The sequence below is a fragment of the Ceratotherium simum genome, chromosome 14, assembly GCF_057802395.1.
Source record: "Ceratotherium simum simum isolate JZ-2026a chromosome 14, ASM5780239v1, whole genome shotgun sequence".
In the NCBI taxonomy this organism is placed as follows: Eukaryota; Metazoa; Chordata; class Mammalia; order Perissodactyla; family Rhinocerotidae; genus Ceratotherium; species Ceratotherium simum.
This window is the reverse complement of record NC_141913.1, coordinates 17,813,552-17,832,693: the sequence shown is the minus strand read 5'-3', so window position 1 is coordinate 17,832,693 and position 19,142 is coordinate 17,813,552. Positions and strand designations below refer to the sequence as shown.

General features: G+C 35.6%; 1 protein-coding gene across 3 annotated transcripts in view; it reads right to left on the bottom strand.

The window, feature by feature from the left end:
- Positions 1-19,142, bottom strand: part of TAF4B (TATA-box binding protein associated factor 4b) — a 124,462-nt gene that overhangs the window by 19,421 nt on the left and 85,899 nt on the right. For 2 of the 3 annotated variants that reach the window (XM_004420981.3, XM_087439091.1), the window contains one exon: positions 7,961-8,071. In XM_004420981.3, the coding sequence (XP_004421038.1) occupies positions 7,961-8,071 (111 nt within the window). Of the gene's footprint in view, positions 1-5,231; positions 5,597-7,960; positions 8,072-19,142 lie in introns of those variants that run through there. The other variant, XM_087439090.1, reaches the window with a different exon arrangement.

The following is a 19,142-nucleotide window of genomic DNA, read 5'->3' as shown; positions in this document are numbered from 1 at the left end:
CCAATGAAATGTGTAGAACATATAATGACATGGATAAGATGTACGTATTATATCATTAAGTAAAAAAGTAGGTTACCAAAAATATTACTAGACTACGAAGTTTGTAAAAATGTGACAGGATGTGGATAACTTTTAATTTCCTTCACTATGTTTTCTATACTAACATTTATTTTGATGAAAATAAAAATTTTAAACATAAAAATTTACATTACAGAGGCAGGGGAGGAATGCTTAAAGAAATCACAAGTCTGAGGCATCAAAAGGTGTAAGTGACAGGGAAAGGAAAAGGTCCTGGGAAGAGTTGACAGTGAAGAACCCACTGGAAATAAAATAGAGAAAACAGAGAGAACAGACTCCAGACACTAAAGGACAGAGCAAAGGGAAGGCTTTGGAGCTCCTAATTAGGGCAACAGAGCAGAGCAAGGCTTGTGGAAAGGGAGACAGTCCCCATTTCAGATCAAATGAGATACATGTTGCCTCTAAAATCCAAATGTGCTCCTTTCTTTGTTACAGGAAAAGTCAGATACAGCAAGTTGTCTTTTACCTTGGTAAGGATCTCTCAACATGCTCCAAACCACCGGACTACTAGCAAGTTCACCAAGATGACAGGCTCCTGGATTTTTACGGGATTTATCCTCACCCTCTGGTATGCATATACCTTACCAAAATGTCTACAGGAGTTGTTACTTCTAGCTCACCAGATCCAATCAGCAAGGTATCAATATAATGGATGAGCAAAATGTCCTGTGGAAGGGAGAGGCTATCCAGGTCCTTGCAGACTAGCTTATGACATAAGGCTTGATATAGCTCCGAGACAGGTTAGTAAAGTTGTATTGCTGACCCTGCCAGTTGAAAGCAAACTAATTCTGACGGTCTTTACTAATAAGTATAGAGGGAAAAAAGCATATGCCAGATCAATATTTGCATACCAAATACCAGGGGTTGCGTTGATTTGCTCCACCAACAAAACCACATCTAGAACGACTGCAATTAAAGCCACCATCTGATTAAGTTTATGATAACCCATTCTCCAAGATCCATCTGTCTTCTTCAATGCCAAATAGGTGAGTTGAAGGGATGGTAGGAACCATCAATTCTGCATCTTATGTTCTGCATCTTTGAAATCCTTAATGGTGGCTCTGTAATCCTTCCAGGAAAGAGTTTACTGTTTTGGTAGGCAGACGACATTCTAGTGGCTTCCACTTGACTTTCATTTCTACAGGTCAGTGAACCAATGTAGGATCTCTGTTAGTTGTTGAGTATGTTTATTCCAATTATGCATTTCAGGAATATGGAAATAACCATATTGAGCCCACTGTGAGATGGACTAAGCCAAAACTCCATTGAGACTGATGGAAACAGTGGTGTTTTGGGTCTCCTAGAATTCATTAGGTTTAGAGTCAGTGTTCATCAATCCCTAAAAAGTCTATTTCCCCTTCCCCAATGTCCAGTCACTCTAGTAAATGGCTACAGTTCTTTTGGAGAAAGGCTAGAAGGAGATTCACAGCACGAACTTTTGGCAGTATGGCAGGGTCTTTCCTCAAGAGGACCCAGCTTTCCCTTCATTCAAACATCAAAGGGTCTGCAAACTGGCTTAAGTTTGGTGACTGGTTGAGGGGCTGTATACTCTTTATTGGGGTCATCCAAGTCATACTTCTGTTCCCCAGGTCTAGAGCCCTTCTGTTTATACAAATCAGGGAAGACTTAATAGGTTTCCCACCTATTTCAGTTGTAGGGATACTATGATCAACCAGCCCATGCCAAATTACTTATGTACATTTTAGGAATGAAGAATCATCCACAACAGCAAACAGAAAGAGACGAACACCTTTGAGAAATTCTGTTTGTCCCCTAACAGATGTTAAACTTTTGAGTTTTCCCAAATCATTTCACTCTTAATATTTCAATATAATCTATCCATATCTTCAAATGATGAAAACTAGTGAATATGGTAAACAAAATGACATCTACATAAGAGCACTCAAATACCCAAAAGAATTCAACTTGGTTATCTACTTCAAAATACACACATTTCTAAGTTATGAAAAAAAATTGTCCATAAATAATTTTAATACTTAAATAAATTTTTAAAAACCCTATTTCCCTAGGGTATTTTAGAGGTTGTTCAACACTTCTAAACCATGTTTCCATATAGAAACACATCTTCAACCTTTGAAGAGGACACATAGGAATGGCAGAGATACAGTAAATGAAAAATTGCCATGAATGAAACATTTTTATATGATTGATCACAAGGGATCAATTTGTTGCTAACAAGGGAATGGGGAAATAGGCATTCACACACTGGTGGAAACTGGCAAAATGTTTTTGGAAAGCATTATGGAAATATATATTAAAATTTAAGATGTGCAGGGCCGGCACCATGGCTTAGCAGTTAGGTGCGCGCGCTCCGCTGCTGGCAGCCCGGGTTCGGATCCCGGGCGCGCACCGACGCACCGCTTCTCCAGCCATGCTGAGGCCGCGTCCCACATACAGCAACTAGAAGGATGTGCAGCTATGACATACAACTATCTACTGGGGCTTTGGGGGAAAAAATAAATAAATAAATAAAAATTAAAAAAAAAAAATTAAAAAAGATGTGCATACTCACTTCTAGAAATCAATCCTGCAAAATAAATGAGTACATGAAAATATAGGATGCTCACTAAATACAGGATGTTATAATAAACAAATGAAAATAGTCTGAATGTCTATCAGTGGGTGAGTGAACTGTGGCACAAAAGTATGTACCAGTACGGGAAAATATCCAAGACACATTGCTCTACAAGTTGCAGAACAGTACTTTTAGGATGATCCCACTACAGTAGTTAAGAGCACAGATAACATCAAATTCTCTGGATATGTTATCTGGGCTCCTCCACTTACTAACTGTGGAACTCTGGAAAAGTAACTAACCCTCCCCACACCTCAATTTTTTCATTTAGGAAAAATCACAGTATGAGTTTACTGAGTAGTTGTGAGGACTAATGAAGATAATACATTCTAAGTGCTTGATAAAGGCAAACTATTACTATCATATATGCATTATATATATGCACACATATATGATCATATTAGGTTGAACTATATGAACTTGCCAATACTCAATAGTTTTTCACCTATAAAAATGGCAAGTTCATATGAGTTAATCTTATACATGCATGGAAATTTTCAGAAAAGATACCCAAGAAACTTAAGAGCTATTTGTAATACTCTTCTATACCATTTAGACATGTTCAACATGAGTAGAGTTAACAAACACCCCTCTCTCCCAAACAAAAAGCTATCTACTCTACTCCCCTTGCTTTATTCTTAAAAGCATGGCAGACATAGGAGACCTCTCCCTTCTCCCCCAAATCAATAATCACTTGTTGAATGAGCAATCTACCTTCTTATAATACTCTTGTAGGGCGAGTCCTCTTCGTTTCAGAGAAACTTAAAGACTTACAGAATGCTGGCACTGGAAAAGATCTTAGAGATTACATACCTAGGTAAATTCATGCTAGTTTAAACACTGTCAGAAAGTTATCCCTGAAATCTAATCTAAATATTAAACTCCAAAGAGCTCTTATTTTAACAATTCTATATAACCACCCTTACATAAAGGTGAGTGGGAATAGAGAAGAAAAGTCAAGAAATAAAAACAAAATAATATTTTCTGACAGGAACAAAGAAATGTGTGGGGCACTCTGTGTTTGAGAAGACCACCACAGGTCTAGTGCTTTGGAAGCCCTATCCTACTCCATGCTGAAATGATTCTTGGAAAGGGAAAAATGGGAAAATAATTAGGTCCAGAAATCCCTAATAACATCTTCTCTGAAGAAGACAAAGCAATGGACTACATCTTACTCTGCCTCCTGATTTTTCCTCTTAACTAATACAGACACACACAAAGCCAACAGAGTTACATCTGTTCTTGGATAGAACACTCTCCAGTACCATCACTGTCTTTCCTGGACAACCCACCTTCCCCAGACTTCATTTTTGGCTATGGAAGCTGCTGCTGAGTGCTTCTGTGCTTGTTTTAAAAAACTGGTGCATCACTACCCGGCACTTAACTATCTGACTTTCACTTCCCAGATGGGGCACACCACCAAAGCACAGAAATAATGGAAGGGAGAGAGGGAATACTGTTGTAAGGATTAGCATGGAGGGGAAAAAATGGCTACCTACCCCACAGATTTCTTCAAAAACCCAGAGGTAGTTCTGGGACTCCATTAAACAATTCTTTTATTGAGTACCTTTAACATCCTAAGACACTGAAGGTATAATATTAAATCATAAGGAACAAGGAGAGGATGTTTGTGCCACTATGAGTTTGGTGAACTTTTTCTCAGATATACACAAATTAGTGGAATGCCCAGGTGATTTCTGGTGATTAAAATGACTACAAATATTTTTCTTTTTCATAAGAATAAAATTAAATTTTTCAAAATAGTAGGCATTCAATACATATTTGCCAAATTAATGCAAATTATTTCTTCTTAGCTATCTCAAATGCTGTCACATACCTATTATGTAACAAAGCTCAAGAAAAGTTTTTTTTTCAAAACACAATGCATTTTATTACTTTTACACTGCCTCAGAACTGATTCATAGATAACTTTTGATTTTTCTTCAAACAAGTCCAGTTTATTTTCTAAAAAGAGCTTTATTTAATACGTAATTTTTAAATTTGTATCCTTGGTGCCAAAAAAATAAACATGGGTGAATTTTCGAACCCAGAGATATCTTTAATCTAAAACAGGTTGGGCCCTAATGACATGCTTTGCCCTTCAGAGGACCAGGCATCTAGCAGAGTGGAACCACTTTGTGTTTTAAGGCACCCAGATGTGGGGCCAAATAATAACAAAGAAAACATATGAAGATTCTTTAAACTTTTCTGATTCCTTTATAGCCTCACTATTTCTTTTTCTTTCCTTTTTTTTTTTTTTGGTGAGGAAAAATAGCCCTTAGCTAACGTGCATTGCTGATCCTCTTCTTTTTGCAGAGGAAGATTGGCCCTGGGCCAGCATCTGTGCCCATCTTCCTCCACATTATATGGGAGGCTGCCACAGCATGGCTTGACAAGTGGTGCGTTGGTCCGGGCCTGGGATCCAAACCTGCGAACCCCGGCCCGCCAAAGCAGAGCACACGAACTTAACCGCTACGCCACCGGGCTGGCCCCTCCATTTATTTCTTTATCTTGATTTTTTTAATTGCTTATTTTTTTTTATTAATCTTCTGAAAACCACCCTCCCTCTCTCCACTCTGTCCCCCCAAAAAACAAACTACTTTATTGCTTTAAATATCAAATTGGACCTAAAGGGAAAGGTAAGTTGCTACAATATTAAAATAGATACTAACAAGACCTTAAGTTTTATACAAAAAGTTCTAACAATATCTACAGCAAACTGCCATAGAACACTATTTGTAATACAGGATTTTTCAAACATTCATCTCTAAACACATGTAAAAATTAATAGAACTTTCCCAGCAATCACTTTTCTGTAAGCTACAGCATGAAACATACCTGACAATGGAACGTAATATGTTATTCTGAAATGGTCTTTCTCATCTTCTTTCCTCTACATCCAATAAATCTGATCATAAAATACTGCAATGTGATGATTTCTATTATTAATCTTATAGTAAGATCATCAATGTAAATGGTTAAGACTATAGATTTATGGTTCTGCAGAATAATTTTATAGGTTCTATCCAAAAAATATGTGCCTGATTAACAATATTTAAAGAATGCTTGGTTTAAAAATAAATATTTACAAGAATCCCCAAAATGAAATGCCTTATTTTCAAGGTGCACAGATAAAAAAGTACAATAAAGAAGAAATGCATTTTAGGAATGCATCCTTAATTGTGGGGAGAGAGAGTAAAATTGTTATCAATATCTGACATTCATCTCCGAACTAGAATTCAACTGTGGAAAAATATACATTTGTCTGAAAGCAATTCTGATTTCAATCAAATTTTCTAACTTATTGCTAAGCAGTTTCAAAAAAGCCCTTTGTCCTCTTATCCCCAAGAGTTAGCATTTTACAGGGCAGCACTCTACCCTGCTTTTAGAGAGCAAGAGTATACATTATCCACATGATAATTTCTTCATTTTGGTTAGCAAATGAACACTATTTTAAGCAACACATACTAGGCACGTCAATACTACACGCACCATATAGCTGATCTGGTACTGTAACCAGTTCGTTTTAAAAGAAATATCAGCATTTTCAAGCCAACTGAATAATTAAATGTTCTCAGGAGGCCTCATTTATTTGTATTTGTAAAAAAGCACTGAAAGTAAAACTGCATGCTGTCATTCCAAAATTTGTACTTTCATAGCTCCAAAAATTGCTTTTATGTATAATGATGTGACTTGTTAGATGTTATGAGGTTAATATAAAATCTATCTTTATATTCAACAAGAATAATAAGAAATATTGTTATGAATGTTGTTGGATCATTAATAAGTTACATGAACTATTTGAAAATATAGCTAATAGGGAAAAAGATCCTTTTTAATCCAAGGATCTAAAATTAATGCAAGAAGTTTTTAATGTCTTCACATTCCAAAGGACCCCAAATACATCACTTAAGCACTATACATACATAATGCATATACACAATACACACATGCAAACACTCTAAATCTTAAACTAGGTTCTAATTTACTGTATAAGTATCTGTACAGTGTATGTTAATTTAAAAACTAATTTCATATATATATATATATTCTTATATATAGCTACCAACCACAGCAGTAAATTAAGAACAAATCCAAGTACTCCCAAGCAGTCAATTTTAACTATTTCCCTCCTTAAAGTCAACAGGCTGATGGTATAAACATCTGGTTCACAATGATAATTGGTATTTGTTGCTTTTTGCCAGGGTAACATGAGGAGACAGTAGCTGATGCTATTCAACTTCACCGAGACTTCTGAGAATATCAAATGTAAATTGATAAGAGGCCAGTTTCATATATAAATTGTACAAATAGACCTTAAGGATAATAGACAATTTTTCTTTGTTTTAAACAGAAAAAAAATACTAAAGAATGAGGGTCTAAAGCTAATTTCTCCAAATTTATTATTATTGATTTATTATCAACAAAAATGGTAATCTATGAACACTAAAGGTACTAAGCTTAATCTTCTGAATTTTACATTTTTTTAAAACTTCACCATTCTATGCAACCTTCCAAATTGAAAGCTCTCCCCTGTAGTAGAAAAAACTCTGCATTTGAACTAAGGAGTTACTCTTCAAAGAACTAGACTGTCTGTATCTCGGGGCTCTTACCCTACCTCTGTCTCAGCCCTGATCATCGATCCAAGTCTAACATTATATCAAATAATTACACTAAAGATGTAGGTAAGATCTTTCCTAGGTGTTAATCAAACAATTAACAATATTTATTGAGTATATACATGCCCAGTTCTTTGGGAATACAAAGGAATAGGATTATAGTCTTGCTCAAAAAGTTTATAATTTCACAAAAGAAAAATATGCATACAAGAAACAGAACAATTAATGCCATACAAACACGTGTGCAGAAAAGGAGAGAAGTCAGTGTGGGAACGAATAGTCGGGGTTTAGGGAAGACATAAAGAGGCAGATTTGATCTTAATAAATCTTAACAGGATTCAGACACACAGAGGGGAGAAGATTACATAAAACCAGTAGAAAGAATGCACAGAAATAAAAAATGGAGATAGTGAGATTCAGTAGGACTAAAGATAGGGGACAGGAAGAAGCAGCATAAAATAAGTAAGAGGTAGGAGTAAAGTTCAAGGTGAAATACTTCTTAAAAACCAGGCAAAAATTAAGATTTTATAAAATAGGCAAAGTAGAGTTTTAACAAACATTTGGCAGCAATAGTGTGCAAGGTAGGGTAAAATATCTGCATGTCTTTGCTTCCTTTTGGCTTGCTTTCTTGCCATGAAAAATAAAATAACAAACATTACTTCAATACCTCACTTCCAGACCCAGATTCTAGTGGTCTCTTCTTCCTTGGTCCAATAGCTGCAAGAGCTGTGAGATTAGCATCTCTGTGCTGTATCTGTGCGAGCTCCAACTGTTGTAACTAGAAGATGGAATAATAAAAAAAAAAAATCAATTTTTACACACAGTCATGCTCAGAGGGGGAAAGAAACTGATCACTAAGCCTATTTCTGTATTCTTCACCAAATAAATTACGGTGTAAAATAAATATTAGATTCCCCTAACAGCCAAGGGCACATCATTTCCTGATTCCTTTACTCCAACAAACTCTTTAGTCTTGAATCTCGAAACAGATGAGGCAGCATTTAGGTAAGGGAGAAGTATGGAACAGAAGAAGAAAAGAAAGGCAGCTGGAGCTTAATCTCTCCTTAGTTCAAGCACAGGGAAGAAATGCCTGAAGAATAAACTGAACAGTAAATTGGAGAGAAATCTGCCAAACTATAGTCAATCTTTTCAGGTTAAAAGAAAATTATTTAAAATAAAGGCAGTTTTTGTATATCATAGGAAACAGTTCTATGCTATATGATTTACAGAGCTCTTCCTTAAAAATTAACTCATTTAATTCTCACAACCACACTGAAAGGTATATATTAATTGCTATAATAACATATGAAAATTACACATATACTTCATCCCTTTTTTTTTAATAAGGGAGACAGTGAGGCTCTAAGAGGTTAGGAAAACTTCATACAGGTCACACAAATAATAAGTGGTAGAAACAGAACTCAGAGTCAAGTGTTTTCATTAAAAACCTTTTCAATATATCAAATTTTCTCACAGAGTTAGTCTATATTTACCTTCATGCCCAAAATTGAAAGTGAGTTAGTATTGTTTTATTGTACAGTTTTCATCATACTTAAACCAGAATGCCCAAATCTACAAGGTACAATTTTTTAGGATGTGGGTACTAAAGTATACAGGGGTACTCATGAAAGATGCCCTATTAAAAGGCAGATAAATAAGACATTAAAATTGGAATAAATGCATGAAACACAGTATCATTTCACCAAGGCAGGTAAGTGTCTAATGGCATTCTTTAAAAAAACAAGGTGAGGACATCAAAATAAAATATCACTATACAGGTCCTTAAGCTTTTCCAGAAGAGGAAGAATGTTCAAATCCCAAAGTCTTATTACTATAGAGGGAAAGGAGGAAAGAACCTGGCACCGGTTGCTAGACAAATATTCAAACAAGATCAGACTCCAAGATAGTCAACTGAAAGTAATCTATTGAGGAACCCTATATATATACTGAGAATATTCATTTAAAGAGCACTAACCAAATTTTTAACATATTAAAGAAAAGAGCAGGATGAAAACAGGAAACAGCTTGTGGTGAAATAGGCAGTCTCAAGGAGATACAAAGTAAAGATCACTTCAGATGATTTTAATATTAGAGGAAAGACAGAATAAGCCATAGGTAACAGAGTCTTTAGTAAAGCAGAAAACACTTAACTAAAGAAAATGAACTAATAGCCATTTTCCATTTGCTCCACAAACTACAGGGAGAAATTCTTCTTTTAAATTGTGAGTTTATTTACATATAAACTGCTAGAAAACTATTTTCAGGAGTTGTAAACTCTCTTTTGTTGATGCTGGCCTTTTAAATAAAATACATAGTTTTAGAGTCTGATGTGTCATAATCTGGAATTTCTAGGTGACAAAATACAATTTTAGTTAATCTACCCCAGCAGAAATCAAACAACAAGCTATATTTTAAAGTCTTTCTCTATAGAGAAATGGCATGTGCAAGATAGTTGCACCAAATAAAAAGTTTTTAAATTGACCTCTGTCATCAAATTCTCCTACCTACATATAGCAAAACCTTTTCTCCCACTCTGCAATAATACTTTGGTTTTCTGAAATCTCACACACAAGTTTTAGAAAATTTTGCAAAACTCGAACAAAAATTGAAACTGACCATAGTTTTGGTTGGCCCTGTATTTACAACAAACTTTCTCAAAAACAATGTATCTTGGTCAGCACAATACAGAAAAACCAGGTACTTTTAACCAGGACAGGAGGACATTCTGGGCATTAATGCAGATTTGGCTAACACAGTGGGTGAAGATGATATGCAAGCTCAGTTGGGTAAAAACAGTCAGCCATTGAGTTAGAGGCTTGCTGGTGGAAACAGGATTGCAAATAACATGATTATCTACACATAAAACCTCAAGTTACCTACAAAAAAACAAAAACCAAAATCCTCCTAGGACTAATAAAGGAGTTGAGCAATGTTGCCAGATGCAAGGTCAACACACATAATAATGATATTTCTAAATACCATTAAGGTACAATTGGAAACCTAAATTTTAAAAAAATGCCACTTATAATAGCTCTCTGCAAAATGAAATACTTAGGTATAAATCTAACATGTACAGGTATTTATATGCTGTAAACCACAAAATGCAGATGAAAGAAATAAAAGAAAACATAGATAAATGGGCAGCATACTGTGTTCATGGATTGCAAGACTCAACATAGTAAAGATTTCAATTCTTTTGAAATTGATCTATAGATTTAACACAATTTCAATAAAACTTTTTGTAGATATGCATAAGTTGATTCTAAAATTTATATGGAAAGGCAAAGGACTAGAAGAGCTAAATCAATTTTGAAAAAAAGAACAAAATTGGAAGAGTTACATCATGCAATTTTCAGAATTACTTATATAAGGCTATAGTAATCAAAATTATACAGTATTGACAAAGGGATAGACATAGATTAATAAGACAAAATAGAGAATGGAGAAACAGATCCATGTAAACATGGCCAACTGATTTTTGACCAGGGTGCAAAACAATTCAGTTGAGAAAGCATAGTCTTTTCAACAAATGTTGAAGCAACTGGACATCCACATGCAAAAAAATGAATCTTGACCTTAAACTTCACACCTTATACAAAATTAACTCAAAATGTAAACTATAAGCTTCCAGCAAAAAGCATTAGAGAAAATCTTTGTGACTTGAGGTCCAGCAAAGAGTTCTTAGATATGACACCCAAAGCAGGTCCAGAAGGAAAAAAAAAAAAAAAGACAAATTGGACTTCATAAAAATTAAAAACTTTTGCTCTGTAAAAGACAGTTAAGAGAACAAAAGGACATGCTATTTAATTTCTCCCTCACCAATCTATATGCCTTTTATTTCTTTTTCTTGCCTTATTGTACTAACAATGTAAAGTTAAATAATAGTGATGAAAGCAGATACCCTTGCCTTTTTTCTCATCTTTGAAAGAAAGCATTAAGAATGATACTAGTGGTAGGGTTTTAATAGCTGCCCTTGATAAGATTGAGGAAGTCCCTCTATTCCTAGATTCCTGAGATTTTTATTATTAATGCATGTTGAAATCTGTCAAATGTATTTCTGAATCAACTGATGTGATCACATGGTTTTTCTTTCTTAGACTGTTAACATGGTGATTATATTGACTGATTTTTAAATATTAAACCAGATTTGCATTCCTGGGGTAAACCCCACTTGGTCATGATACATTATTATTTTTACATATTGTTAGATTTGATTTGCTAATATTTTGTTAAAGATGTTTACTTCTATGTTCATGAGGGATATTGGTCTATAGTTTTGTTTTGTAATGTTTTTCTGGCTTTAGTATCAGGGTAATGCAGCCTCACAAGACGAATTGGAAGAGCTTCTATTTTCTGGAAGAGACTGTCTAGAAGTGGTGTTAAATCTTCTGTAAATGTTTGGGAGAATTTACTAAGCAAAATGATCTGCACCTAGCGATTTCTTTATCGAAAGATTTTAACTATAAATTCAATTTATTTAATAATTACAGAACTATTGAGGTTATCTACTTCATCTTGGCTAAGTTTTGATAGTTTGTGCTTTTGAAGAAATTGGTCATTTCACCTAAGTCGTCAAACTAGTTGCATAGAGTTGTTCATTGTATTCCTTTCTTATCCTTTTGACACCTGCAGGGTCTGTAGAAATTTCCCATCTTTCTTTCCTGATACTGGTGATTTACATATTCTTATTTTTTCTTTGTCAGTCTTACCAGAGATTTATCAATTTTGTTGCTCAAAGAACCAGCTTTCAGTTTTACGGATTTTCTCTGTTTTCTCCCCTCTGTTTTCAGTCATTGATTTATGCTTTTTATCTTTATTATTTCCCTCTTTTGCTTGCTTTGGGTATATACCACTTTCCTTTTTCCAGTTTCTTAAAGTAAAAGCTTAGATTATTGATTTGAGACCTTTCTTCTTTTCTAACATGAGCATTTTTTCCCATCCTTTTACTTTAACCTACTTATATGATTACATTTGAAGTTTCTTGTAGACAAATACAGTTGTCATAGTTTTAAATCCACTCTGACAATCTCTATCTATTAATTGGTATATTCAGACCATTTATACTTAATATAATGACTTAGTTAAATTTGGATTTAGGTCTACCATTTATTTGTTTTCTGTCTGTTCCCTCTGCTTTTCATTTCTCTGTTTCCTCTTTCCTACTTCTTTAGGGTTATTTAAACATTTTTAATATTTCATTTTAATTTATCTACTGTATTTTATTCTATCTCTTTATATAGTTTTTTTTTTTTTAATTTTAGTGGTGGGTCTAGAGATTAGAGTATACACACTTAACTTCTCAGTCTATTTAGAATCAATATTTTACCACTTCAAGTGGAATATAGACCTTACCCATGTATATCCTTTTACTTTCCATACTTCATAAGTTATTTTGTGTATTACATATACATACACTGAAAGTCTCTGACAATGTTATAATTTTTGCTTTCAATTAAACATATATTAAAAACTCAAAAGCAGAAGAACAGTCTATTATACCATTTCTGTTCTTCATTTCTGATGTTTAAAGTCTCCCTTTGGTATCATTTCACTTCATTCTGAAGAACTTCCTCAAGCAATTCTTTTAGAGTAGGTCTCTGGCAACAGATTCTATTCTTGTTCCTTCATCTGAGAATGTCTTTATTTCACCTTCCTTCCTATAGAATATTTTCAGTGGATACAGAATCCTGGGTTGGTTGACAGTTCTTCTAGCACTTTAAAAATATTTTGCTACTTTCTTCTGGTCTCCATGGTTCCTGATGGTAAATCTACAATCATTTGAATTGTTGTGCCCCTAATGGAAAGTGTCCTTTTTCTCAGGCTAGATTCAAGATTTTTTTCCTGTATCTTTAGTTTTCTGAGATTATGATATAACCAAGCCTGAGTTTCTTTATGGTTATCTTGTTTGGGGGTTCACTGAGCTTCTGGAATCTTGAGGTTTATGTCTTGCTCTAAATTTGGGAGGGTTTTCAGCCATTATTTTTTCAAATATATTTTTAGCATCTCATTCTTTCTCTTCTGAGACTTCAATAACATGAATGCCAAATATTTGGTCATTGTCCCACAGCTCTCTGAGGCTTTGTTTTTCATTTTTGTTTCTTTTTTATCTATTTTCCTCTCTGGTGTTCAGATCAGATGAAGTCTGTTTACCCATCTTCAAGTTCATTGAGTTTTTCCTCTGTCATCTCTTTTCTACTATCCAGCCCATCTAGCAAGTGTTTTATTTTGGTTATTGTCATTTTCAGTTCCAAAATGGAAATTTTAGAACTTTTTCTTTATATCTTCTACTTCTTTGCTGGGACTTTCTACTTTTCCAATCATTTCAAGAGTGTCTGCAATTGCTTCTTTGAGCATTTTTTTTTTAATTGATGTCTTAATACTTTATAACATTGTGAAATGTTTGTTTTACATTATTGTTTGTCACTCACCATATAAAGGCCTCCCTTCACTCCTTGTGCCCACCCTCCAAACCCCTTGCCCCTGGTAACCACCATACAGTTCTCTCTGTCCGTGTGTTGGTTTATATTCCACATATGAGTTAAATCATGTGGTGCTTATCTTTCTCTCTCTGGCTTACTTCGCTTAACATAATACCCTCCAGGTCCATCCATGTTGTTGCATGTTGTTCTGTCTTTTTTATGGCTGAGTAGTATTCCATTGTATATATATACCACATCTTCTTGATCCAAATCAGTCAAGTGACACTTGGCTTGCTTCTACTTCTTGGCTATAGTGAATGATGCTGCAATGAATATAGGGGTGCATACGCCTCTTTGGATTGTTGATTTCAGGTTTGTTGGGTAGATTCTCAGTAGTGGAATAGCTGGCTCATACTTTTTTAAATTTATTTTTAATTTAACTTTTTAAAATTAAATTCTAATTTTAAAATTTTGATTTAATTAAAATAATTTTTCTATACTGTTTTCCATAGAGGCTGCACCAGTTTGCATTCCCACCAGCAGTGAATGAGGGTTCCCATTTCTCCACAACCCCTTCAACATTTGTTGTTTTTTGTCTTGGTGATTATAGCCATTCTAATGGGTGTAAGGTGATATCTTAGTGTAGTTTTGATTGGCATTTCCCTGATGATTAGTGATGTTGAACATCTTTTCATATGCCTATTGGCCATCTGTATATCTTCTTTGGAGAAGTGTCTGTTCGCTTTCTCTGCCCATTTTTTGATCGGGTTTTTTTTTGTTGTTGAGTTGTATGAGTTCTTTATATATTACAGGGATTAACCCCTTGTTGGATATATGATTTGCAAATATTTTCTCCCAGCTGGTGGACTGTCTACTCATTTTGATCCTGGTTTCATTTGCCTTGTAGAAGCTCTTTAATCTGATGAAGTCCCACTTGTTTATTTTTTCTTTAGTTCCCCTTTTCCAAGTAGACATGGTATCTGAAAAGACTCCTTTATGACCAATGTCAAATAGTGTATTGCCTATATTTTCTTCTAGGAGTTTTATAGTTTCAGGTCTCACCTTCAGGCCTTTGATCCATTCTGAGTTAATTTTTGTGAATGGCAAAAGCAGATGGTCTACTTTTATTCTTTTGCATGTGGCTGTCCAGTTTTCCAAGCACTATTTATTGAAGAGACTTTCCTTTCTCCCTTGTATGTTCTTAACTCCTTTGTTGAAGATTAGCTGTCTTGGAGCATTTTTATAGTAGTTACTTGAAAGTGTCTGTCAGATAATTTTAATATTTGTGTCATCTTGGGGTTGGCATCTGTTGATTGTTTCTTCCCATGCAAGTTGAGATGTTCCTGGTTCTTCATGCAAGTAATTTTGGATAGTATCCTGAATATTTTGAACACTGTGTTTTAAGACTCTGGGTCTTCTTTAAATCCTTTGGCAAATGTTATTTTTGTTTTAGTATGCAAAACACGTCAGTTAGGTTTAGGCTACAAGTTCCAATATCACCTTTGTGGGCTGTGGCTCCAATGTCAGTTCAGTTTTGAAAGTCTTTGTAGTGCTATTTGGATCCGTTCCAAACATGTGCCACTCAGTGGTCAGTCTGGGACCTGGTGGTGGTCTGCTAGTTCAATTCTTAAAGTCTTAGGCATGCTGATTAGAATCAGATTCACATGTGACAAATGTGTAGCTCAACAGTGGGCCTAGGAGTTTAAAACAATAATATAGGGTTGCTTTCCTGAGCTCTTCCCTTTCTGCAATCTTTCCCGTGATTTCTGGTTCCCTGGGGCTCCTCTTTTTGGTCATCCGGCCAGAAAGCTGGGGTTTTAGTTGCTCTATTTTGCCACATATTTCTGTGCCTGTGTCTATGTCTAGGGTCAAGCAGCAAGAAGAATGGGGTTACAAGAGTGGGAGAGGGATGGTAATCTCACTGCTGGTTCAGTGGTATTTTGAATTCGCATCTTCTTCTCCAATTTGCCTACTATTTACTTGTAAAAGCTTTCAAATAGCTGTGAGGCTTTATAGCTGTATTCAGTGGGAGAGACAGTGTGGAGTGTTTTTACTCTATCTTACTGGAACTCCTTTTTTTTTTTTTTTTTTTTAAGATTTTTATTTATTTTTTTCCCCCAAAGCCCCAGTAGATAGTTGTATGTCATAGCTGCACATCCTTCTAGTTGCTGTATGTGGGACACGGCCTCAGCATGGCCGGAGAAGCGGTGCGTGCCCGGGATCCGAACCCGGGCCGCCAGCAGTGGAGCGCGCGCACTTAACCGCTAAGCCACGGGGCCGGGCCTACTGGAACTCTTAAAAGCTAGAGTTTAACCAGAATTCGGACAAAAGGTTTCTGTTATGTTATATTCCTACTAGCCTTTGTTTCATACAACTTATGATCACCTACACCAGCAACACACACTTTGGTCCAAAAAGACCCACCACGCTTGGCAGGTTCTCTTTTAAGAGTATCTTCATTCCTTCCCTTATGGGCAATGAGAAAAGGCAGAAGCCTTCATTTCCCTTATCATAGTCTCTCCGATATCAAGTAGAGGTCCCCTAAAATTCAAGTCAGTGCCTTAGAGAACAATAGAACAACAGTAACTGAAGATTATTTTATCCCTGGTGTTTAGTAGTTGTCTCTGTTCATTTTTAAGTACAACTATGGTAATCAAGATCCAGAACACATTAATACATTACCTTAAAGATCACACAAGCTCTCAAAGGTAAAGTTTAACAGAGGTACTTCTTGATGCTGGGCACATAAATTTCAAGAAAAGTTATGAAAAAAATAAAAATTAATGAAAACATAAAACCAAAAGCTTAGGCAGAATCAGAGGTGCCAGATGAAGAATGAATAAGCCAAGTGTCATACAGCCAACTCCCTTGACAGATACAGGGACATATTTAACAGGAAGGACTAAATTATCTAGATAATTATGACACTGACAGTATGAGAAATCCAAAAATGTGGGTGTTTTCATGCTTAAGGAAGGCAAGGTATAGGAAAAAAAATGCAGGCACTGAAAGTACAAAAAGATGACAGCAGAGCTGTCCTTCACAGCAAATGATCCAAAAAAATGAAGTGGTGTCATCTTCAGTCTGATTTTGCTACAAACTTTTGGAAAATGATAATAAGGTATAAGGCAAAGGAAAGAGTTGAGAGGTAAGTTAATGTCTCCCCCAAAGCTTACATGCGCTGTCCAACAATAAATACATTAGTAGCAATGAAAATAGCTAATGCCACCAAATAGGAATGTTTGAAAGAATCTAAAGAAATAAGAGAAATAAAGTACACTATCAGGTTTTAAATTTAGCATAGAAAGAATTAAGAATAATGCCCTGTCTAGATTTCACAATTCAAGTTAAGTGTACATAGAGATAACAATAAAACCCTACCACCAAACAATAGACATCTTTTACACAGTAAAAACTTAAAATTTTAGATTTGGAAAAATTAATTAACCAAACTCTAAAATTCTCAACAATGCTTATAATCACTTCTGAATTACTGCAATTTACTGAGAAAAGCAGGTTAAATACTAAAATATTATACTACAAAACAAGCAAACACCACACCAAATCCTATAAACAGATGAATGTTAAACCAAAGGAACCAAAAAAGCGAGTTACAAAAACATCACCACCCCTACTTCACCTAAAATTCAAGGATACCACAATAGAAACACAGGATCCTTTTCAAACCCTTAAAGACAATTATTAGGCAGGCATTCCACCAAATCAAACAGTACAGCGTCTAATTATTTTTTTCTCCTAGTACTAAGGCTAGTTCTTATGATATCAGGACACTGTCCAGAACACCTGAGATACTTGAAATTTGAAATGTACACTTTAATGTCTTGCTAGTCAGCCCTTCTAATCCATCCCTACCTTTCAGTAAAATAGCATATTCCACATAATCTCAATTAGATACTTTCTCCCTTACACTTAAACATAGTACTTAATTTATGTATTGTTTAAAACAAATATAATGCGCTGTATTCATATTAGATTACAGAACATTTTCCCCAGTTCTCACCCTTACCTTCTTTTTTCTTCTCAACCTTCTTTCCAGTCATCCGGAAGGAAAAACAGCTAACATATCCATGGTCAATGTCAAGCTGATGTTTAAGGGCTTGATGGCATTTACCTTAAATGTTTCTATAGCTAATGCCTTTAAGCTACTGGTTTTTCCTTATACCTCATCTTTCCCTAAATAACGACAGCTGTGTAACATAAGCAGAGCATGTCTTGTTACATTCATTTTAAATACAAGGAAACTGGGGTAAATTCAAAGAGGTAAAGTAACTTCTCCAAAGTGAGATCTAAATAATGGCCGAACGGCTGAATCTAGAATCCAAGACTCCTCATTTCTAGTTCAATGTTATTTCTTTTATAATATGCACCTCTTCTGCCAAAAGCGTAGTATGTCTCTCAAGACACACATACCCTGTACTTCAAAATTAAGGATGCAAGTAACCTTCTGATGAAGCTCTAAATAAAATATTGTCCTTTTTATGTGAGGTACACCAATCAAGAGATACAACCAATAAAGGTCTCCTGTGAAAATATCCTAAAAAAAAAACTAGTGTAGCTTTTCTGGTTCCAAGAGAGATCCTACTGAATGGTAATTAAATGGTAACTGAACTACCCCAGTTCAAGATGCCAACTCTCAGATTCCCAAATCATAGTATTTTGTTGAACCTTCTATGACCATTTAGTCAATGGGAAAAGACAAGTGATGGATTTTAAAGACTCCCTTCTTTCTCCTCGTAGACCAATGGTTCTAAGTGTGATCTCCAGCAGCACCAATAGCAGAATCACCTGGAAATTTGTTGGAAATGCAAATTCTCAGGGCTTACACAGACCTCCTATATCATAAACTCTGAGGTTAGGGCCCAGCAATCTGTATTTTTTTTTTAATATTTTTATTTTTGTTTATTTATTTTTTCCCCTAAAGCCCCAGGAGATAGTTGTATGTCATAGGTGCACATTCTTCTAGTTGCTGTATGTGGGACGTGGCCTCAGCATGGCCGGAGAAGTGGTGCGTCGGTGTGCGCCCGGGATCTGAACCTGGGCCGCCAGCAGCGGAGCGCACGCACTTAACCGCTAAGCCACCGGGCCGGCCCAGCAATCTGTATTTTAACAAGCCCTCCAGATAATTCTCAGGCATGCCAAAGTTGGAGAATCACTGTCCTAGACTATCAATGCTTTGAAACATTTACATCTCTGTTTCTCTGCTATGTACACAAGCTCTTTACAACGTCATTTTAAGAACGTCTTCTCTATACTGTATTAATTTGATCATCTGAATGTACTTTTAGGGGCCGGCCCCGTGGCTTAGCAGTTAAGTGCACACGCTCCGCTACTGGCCGCCCAGGTTCGGATCCCAGGTGCGCACCAACGCACTGCTTCTCCGGCCATGCTGAGGCCGTGTCCCACATACAG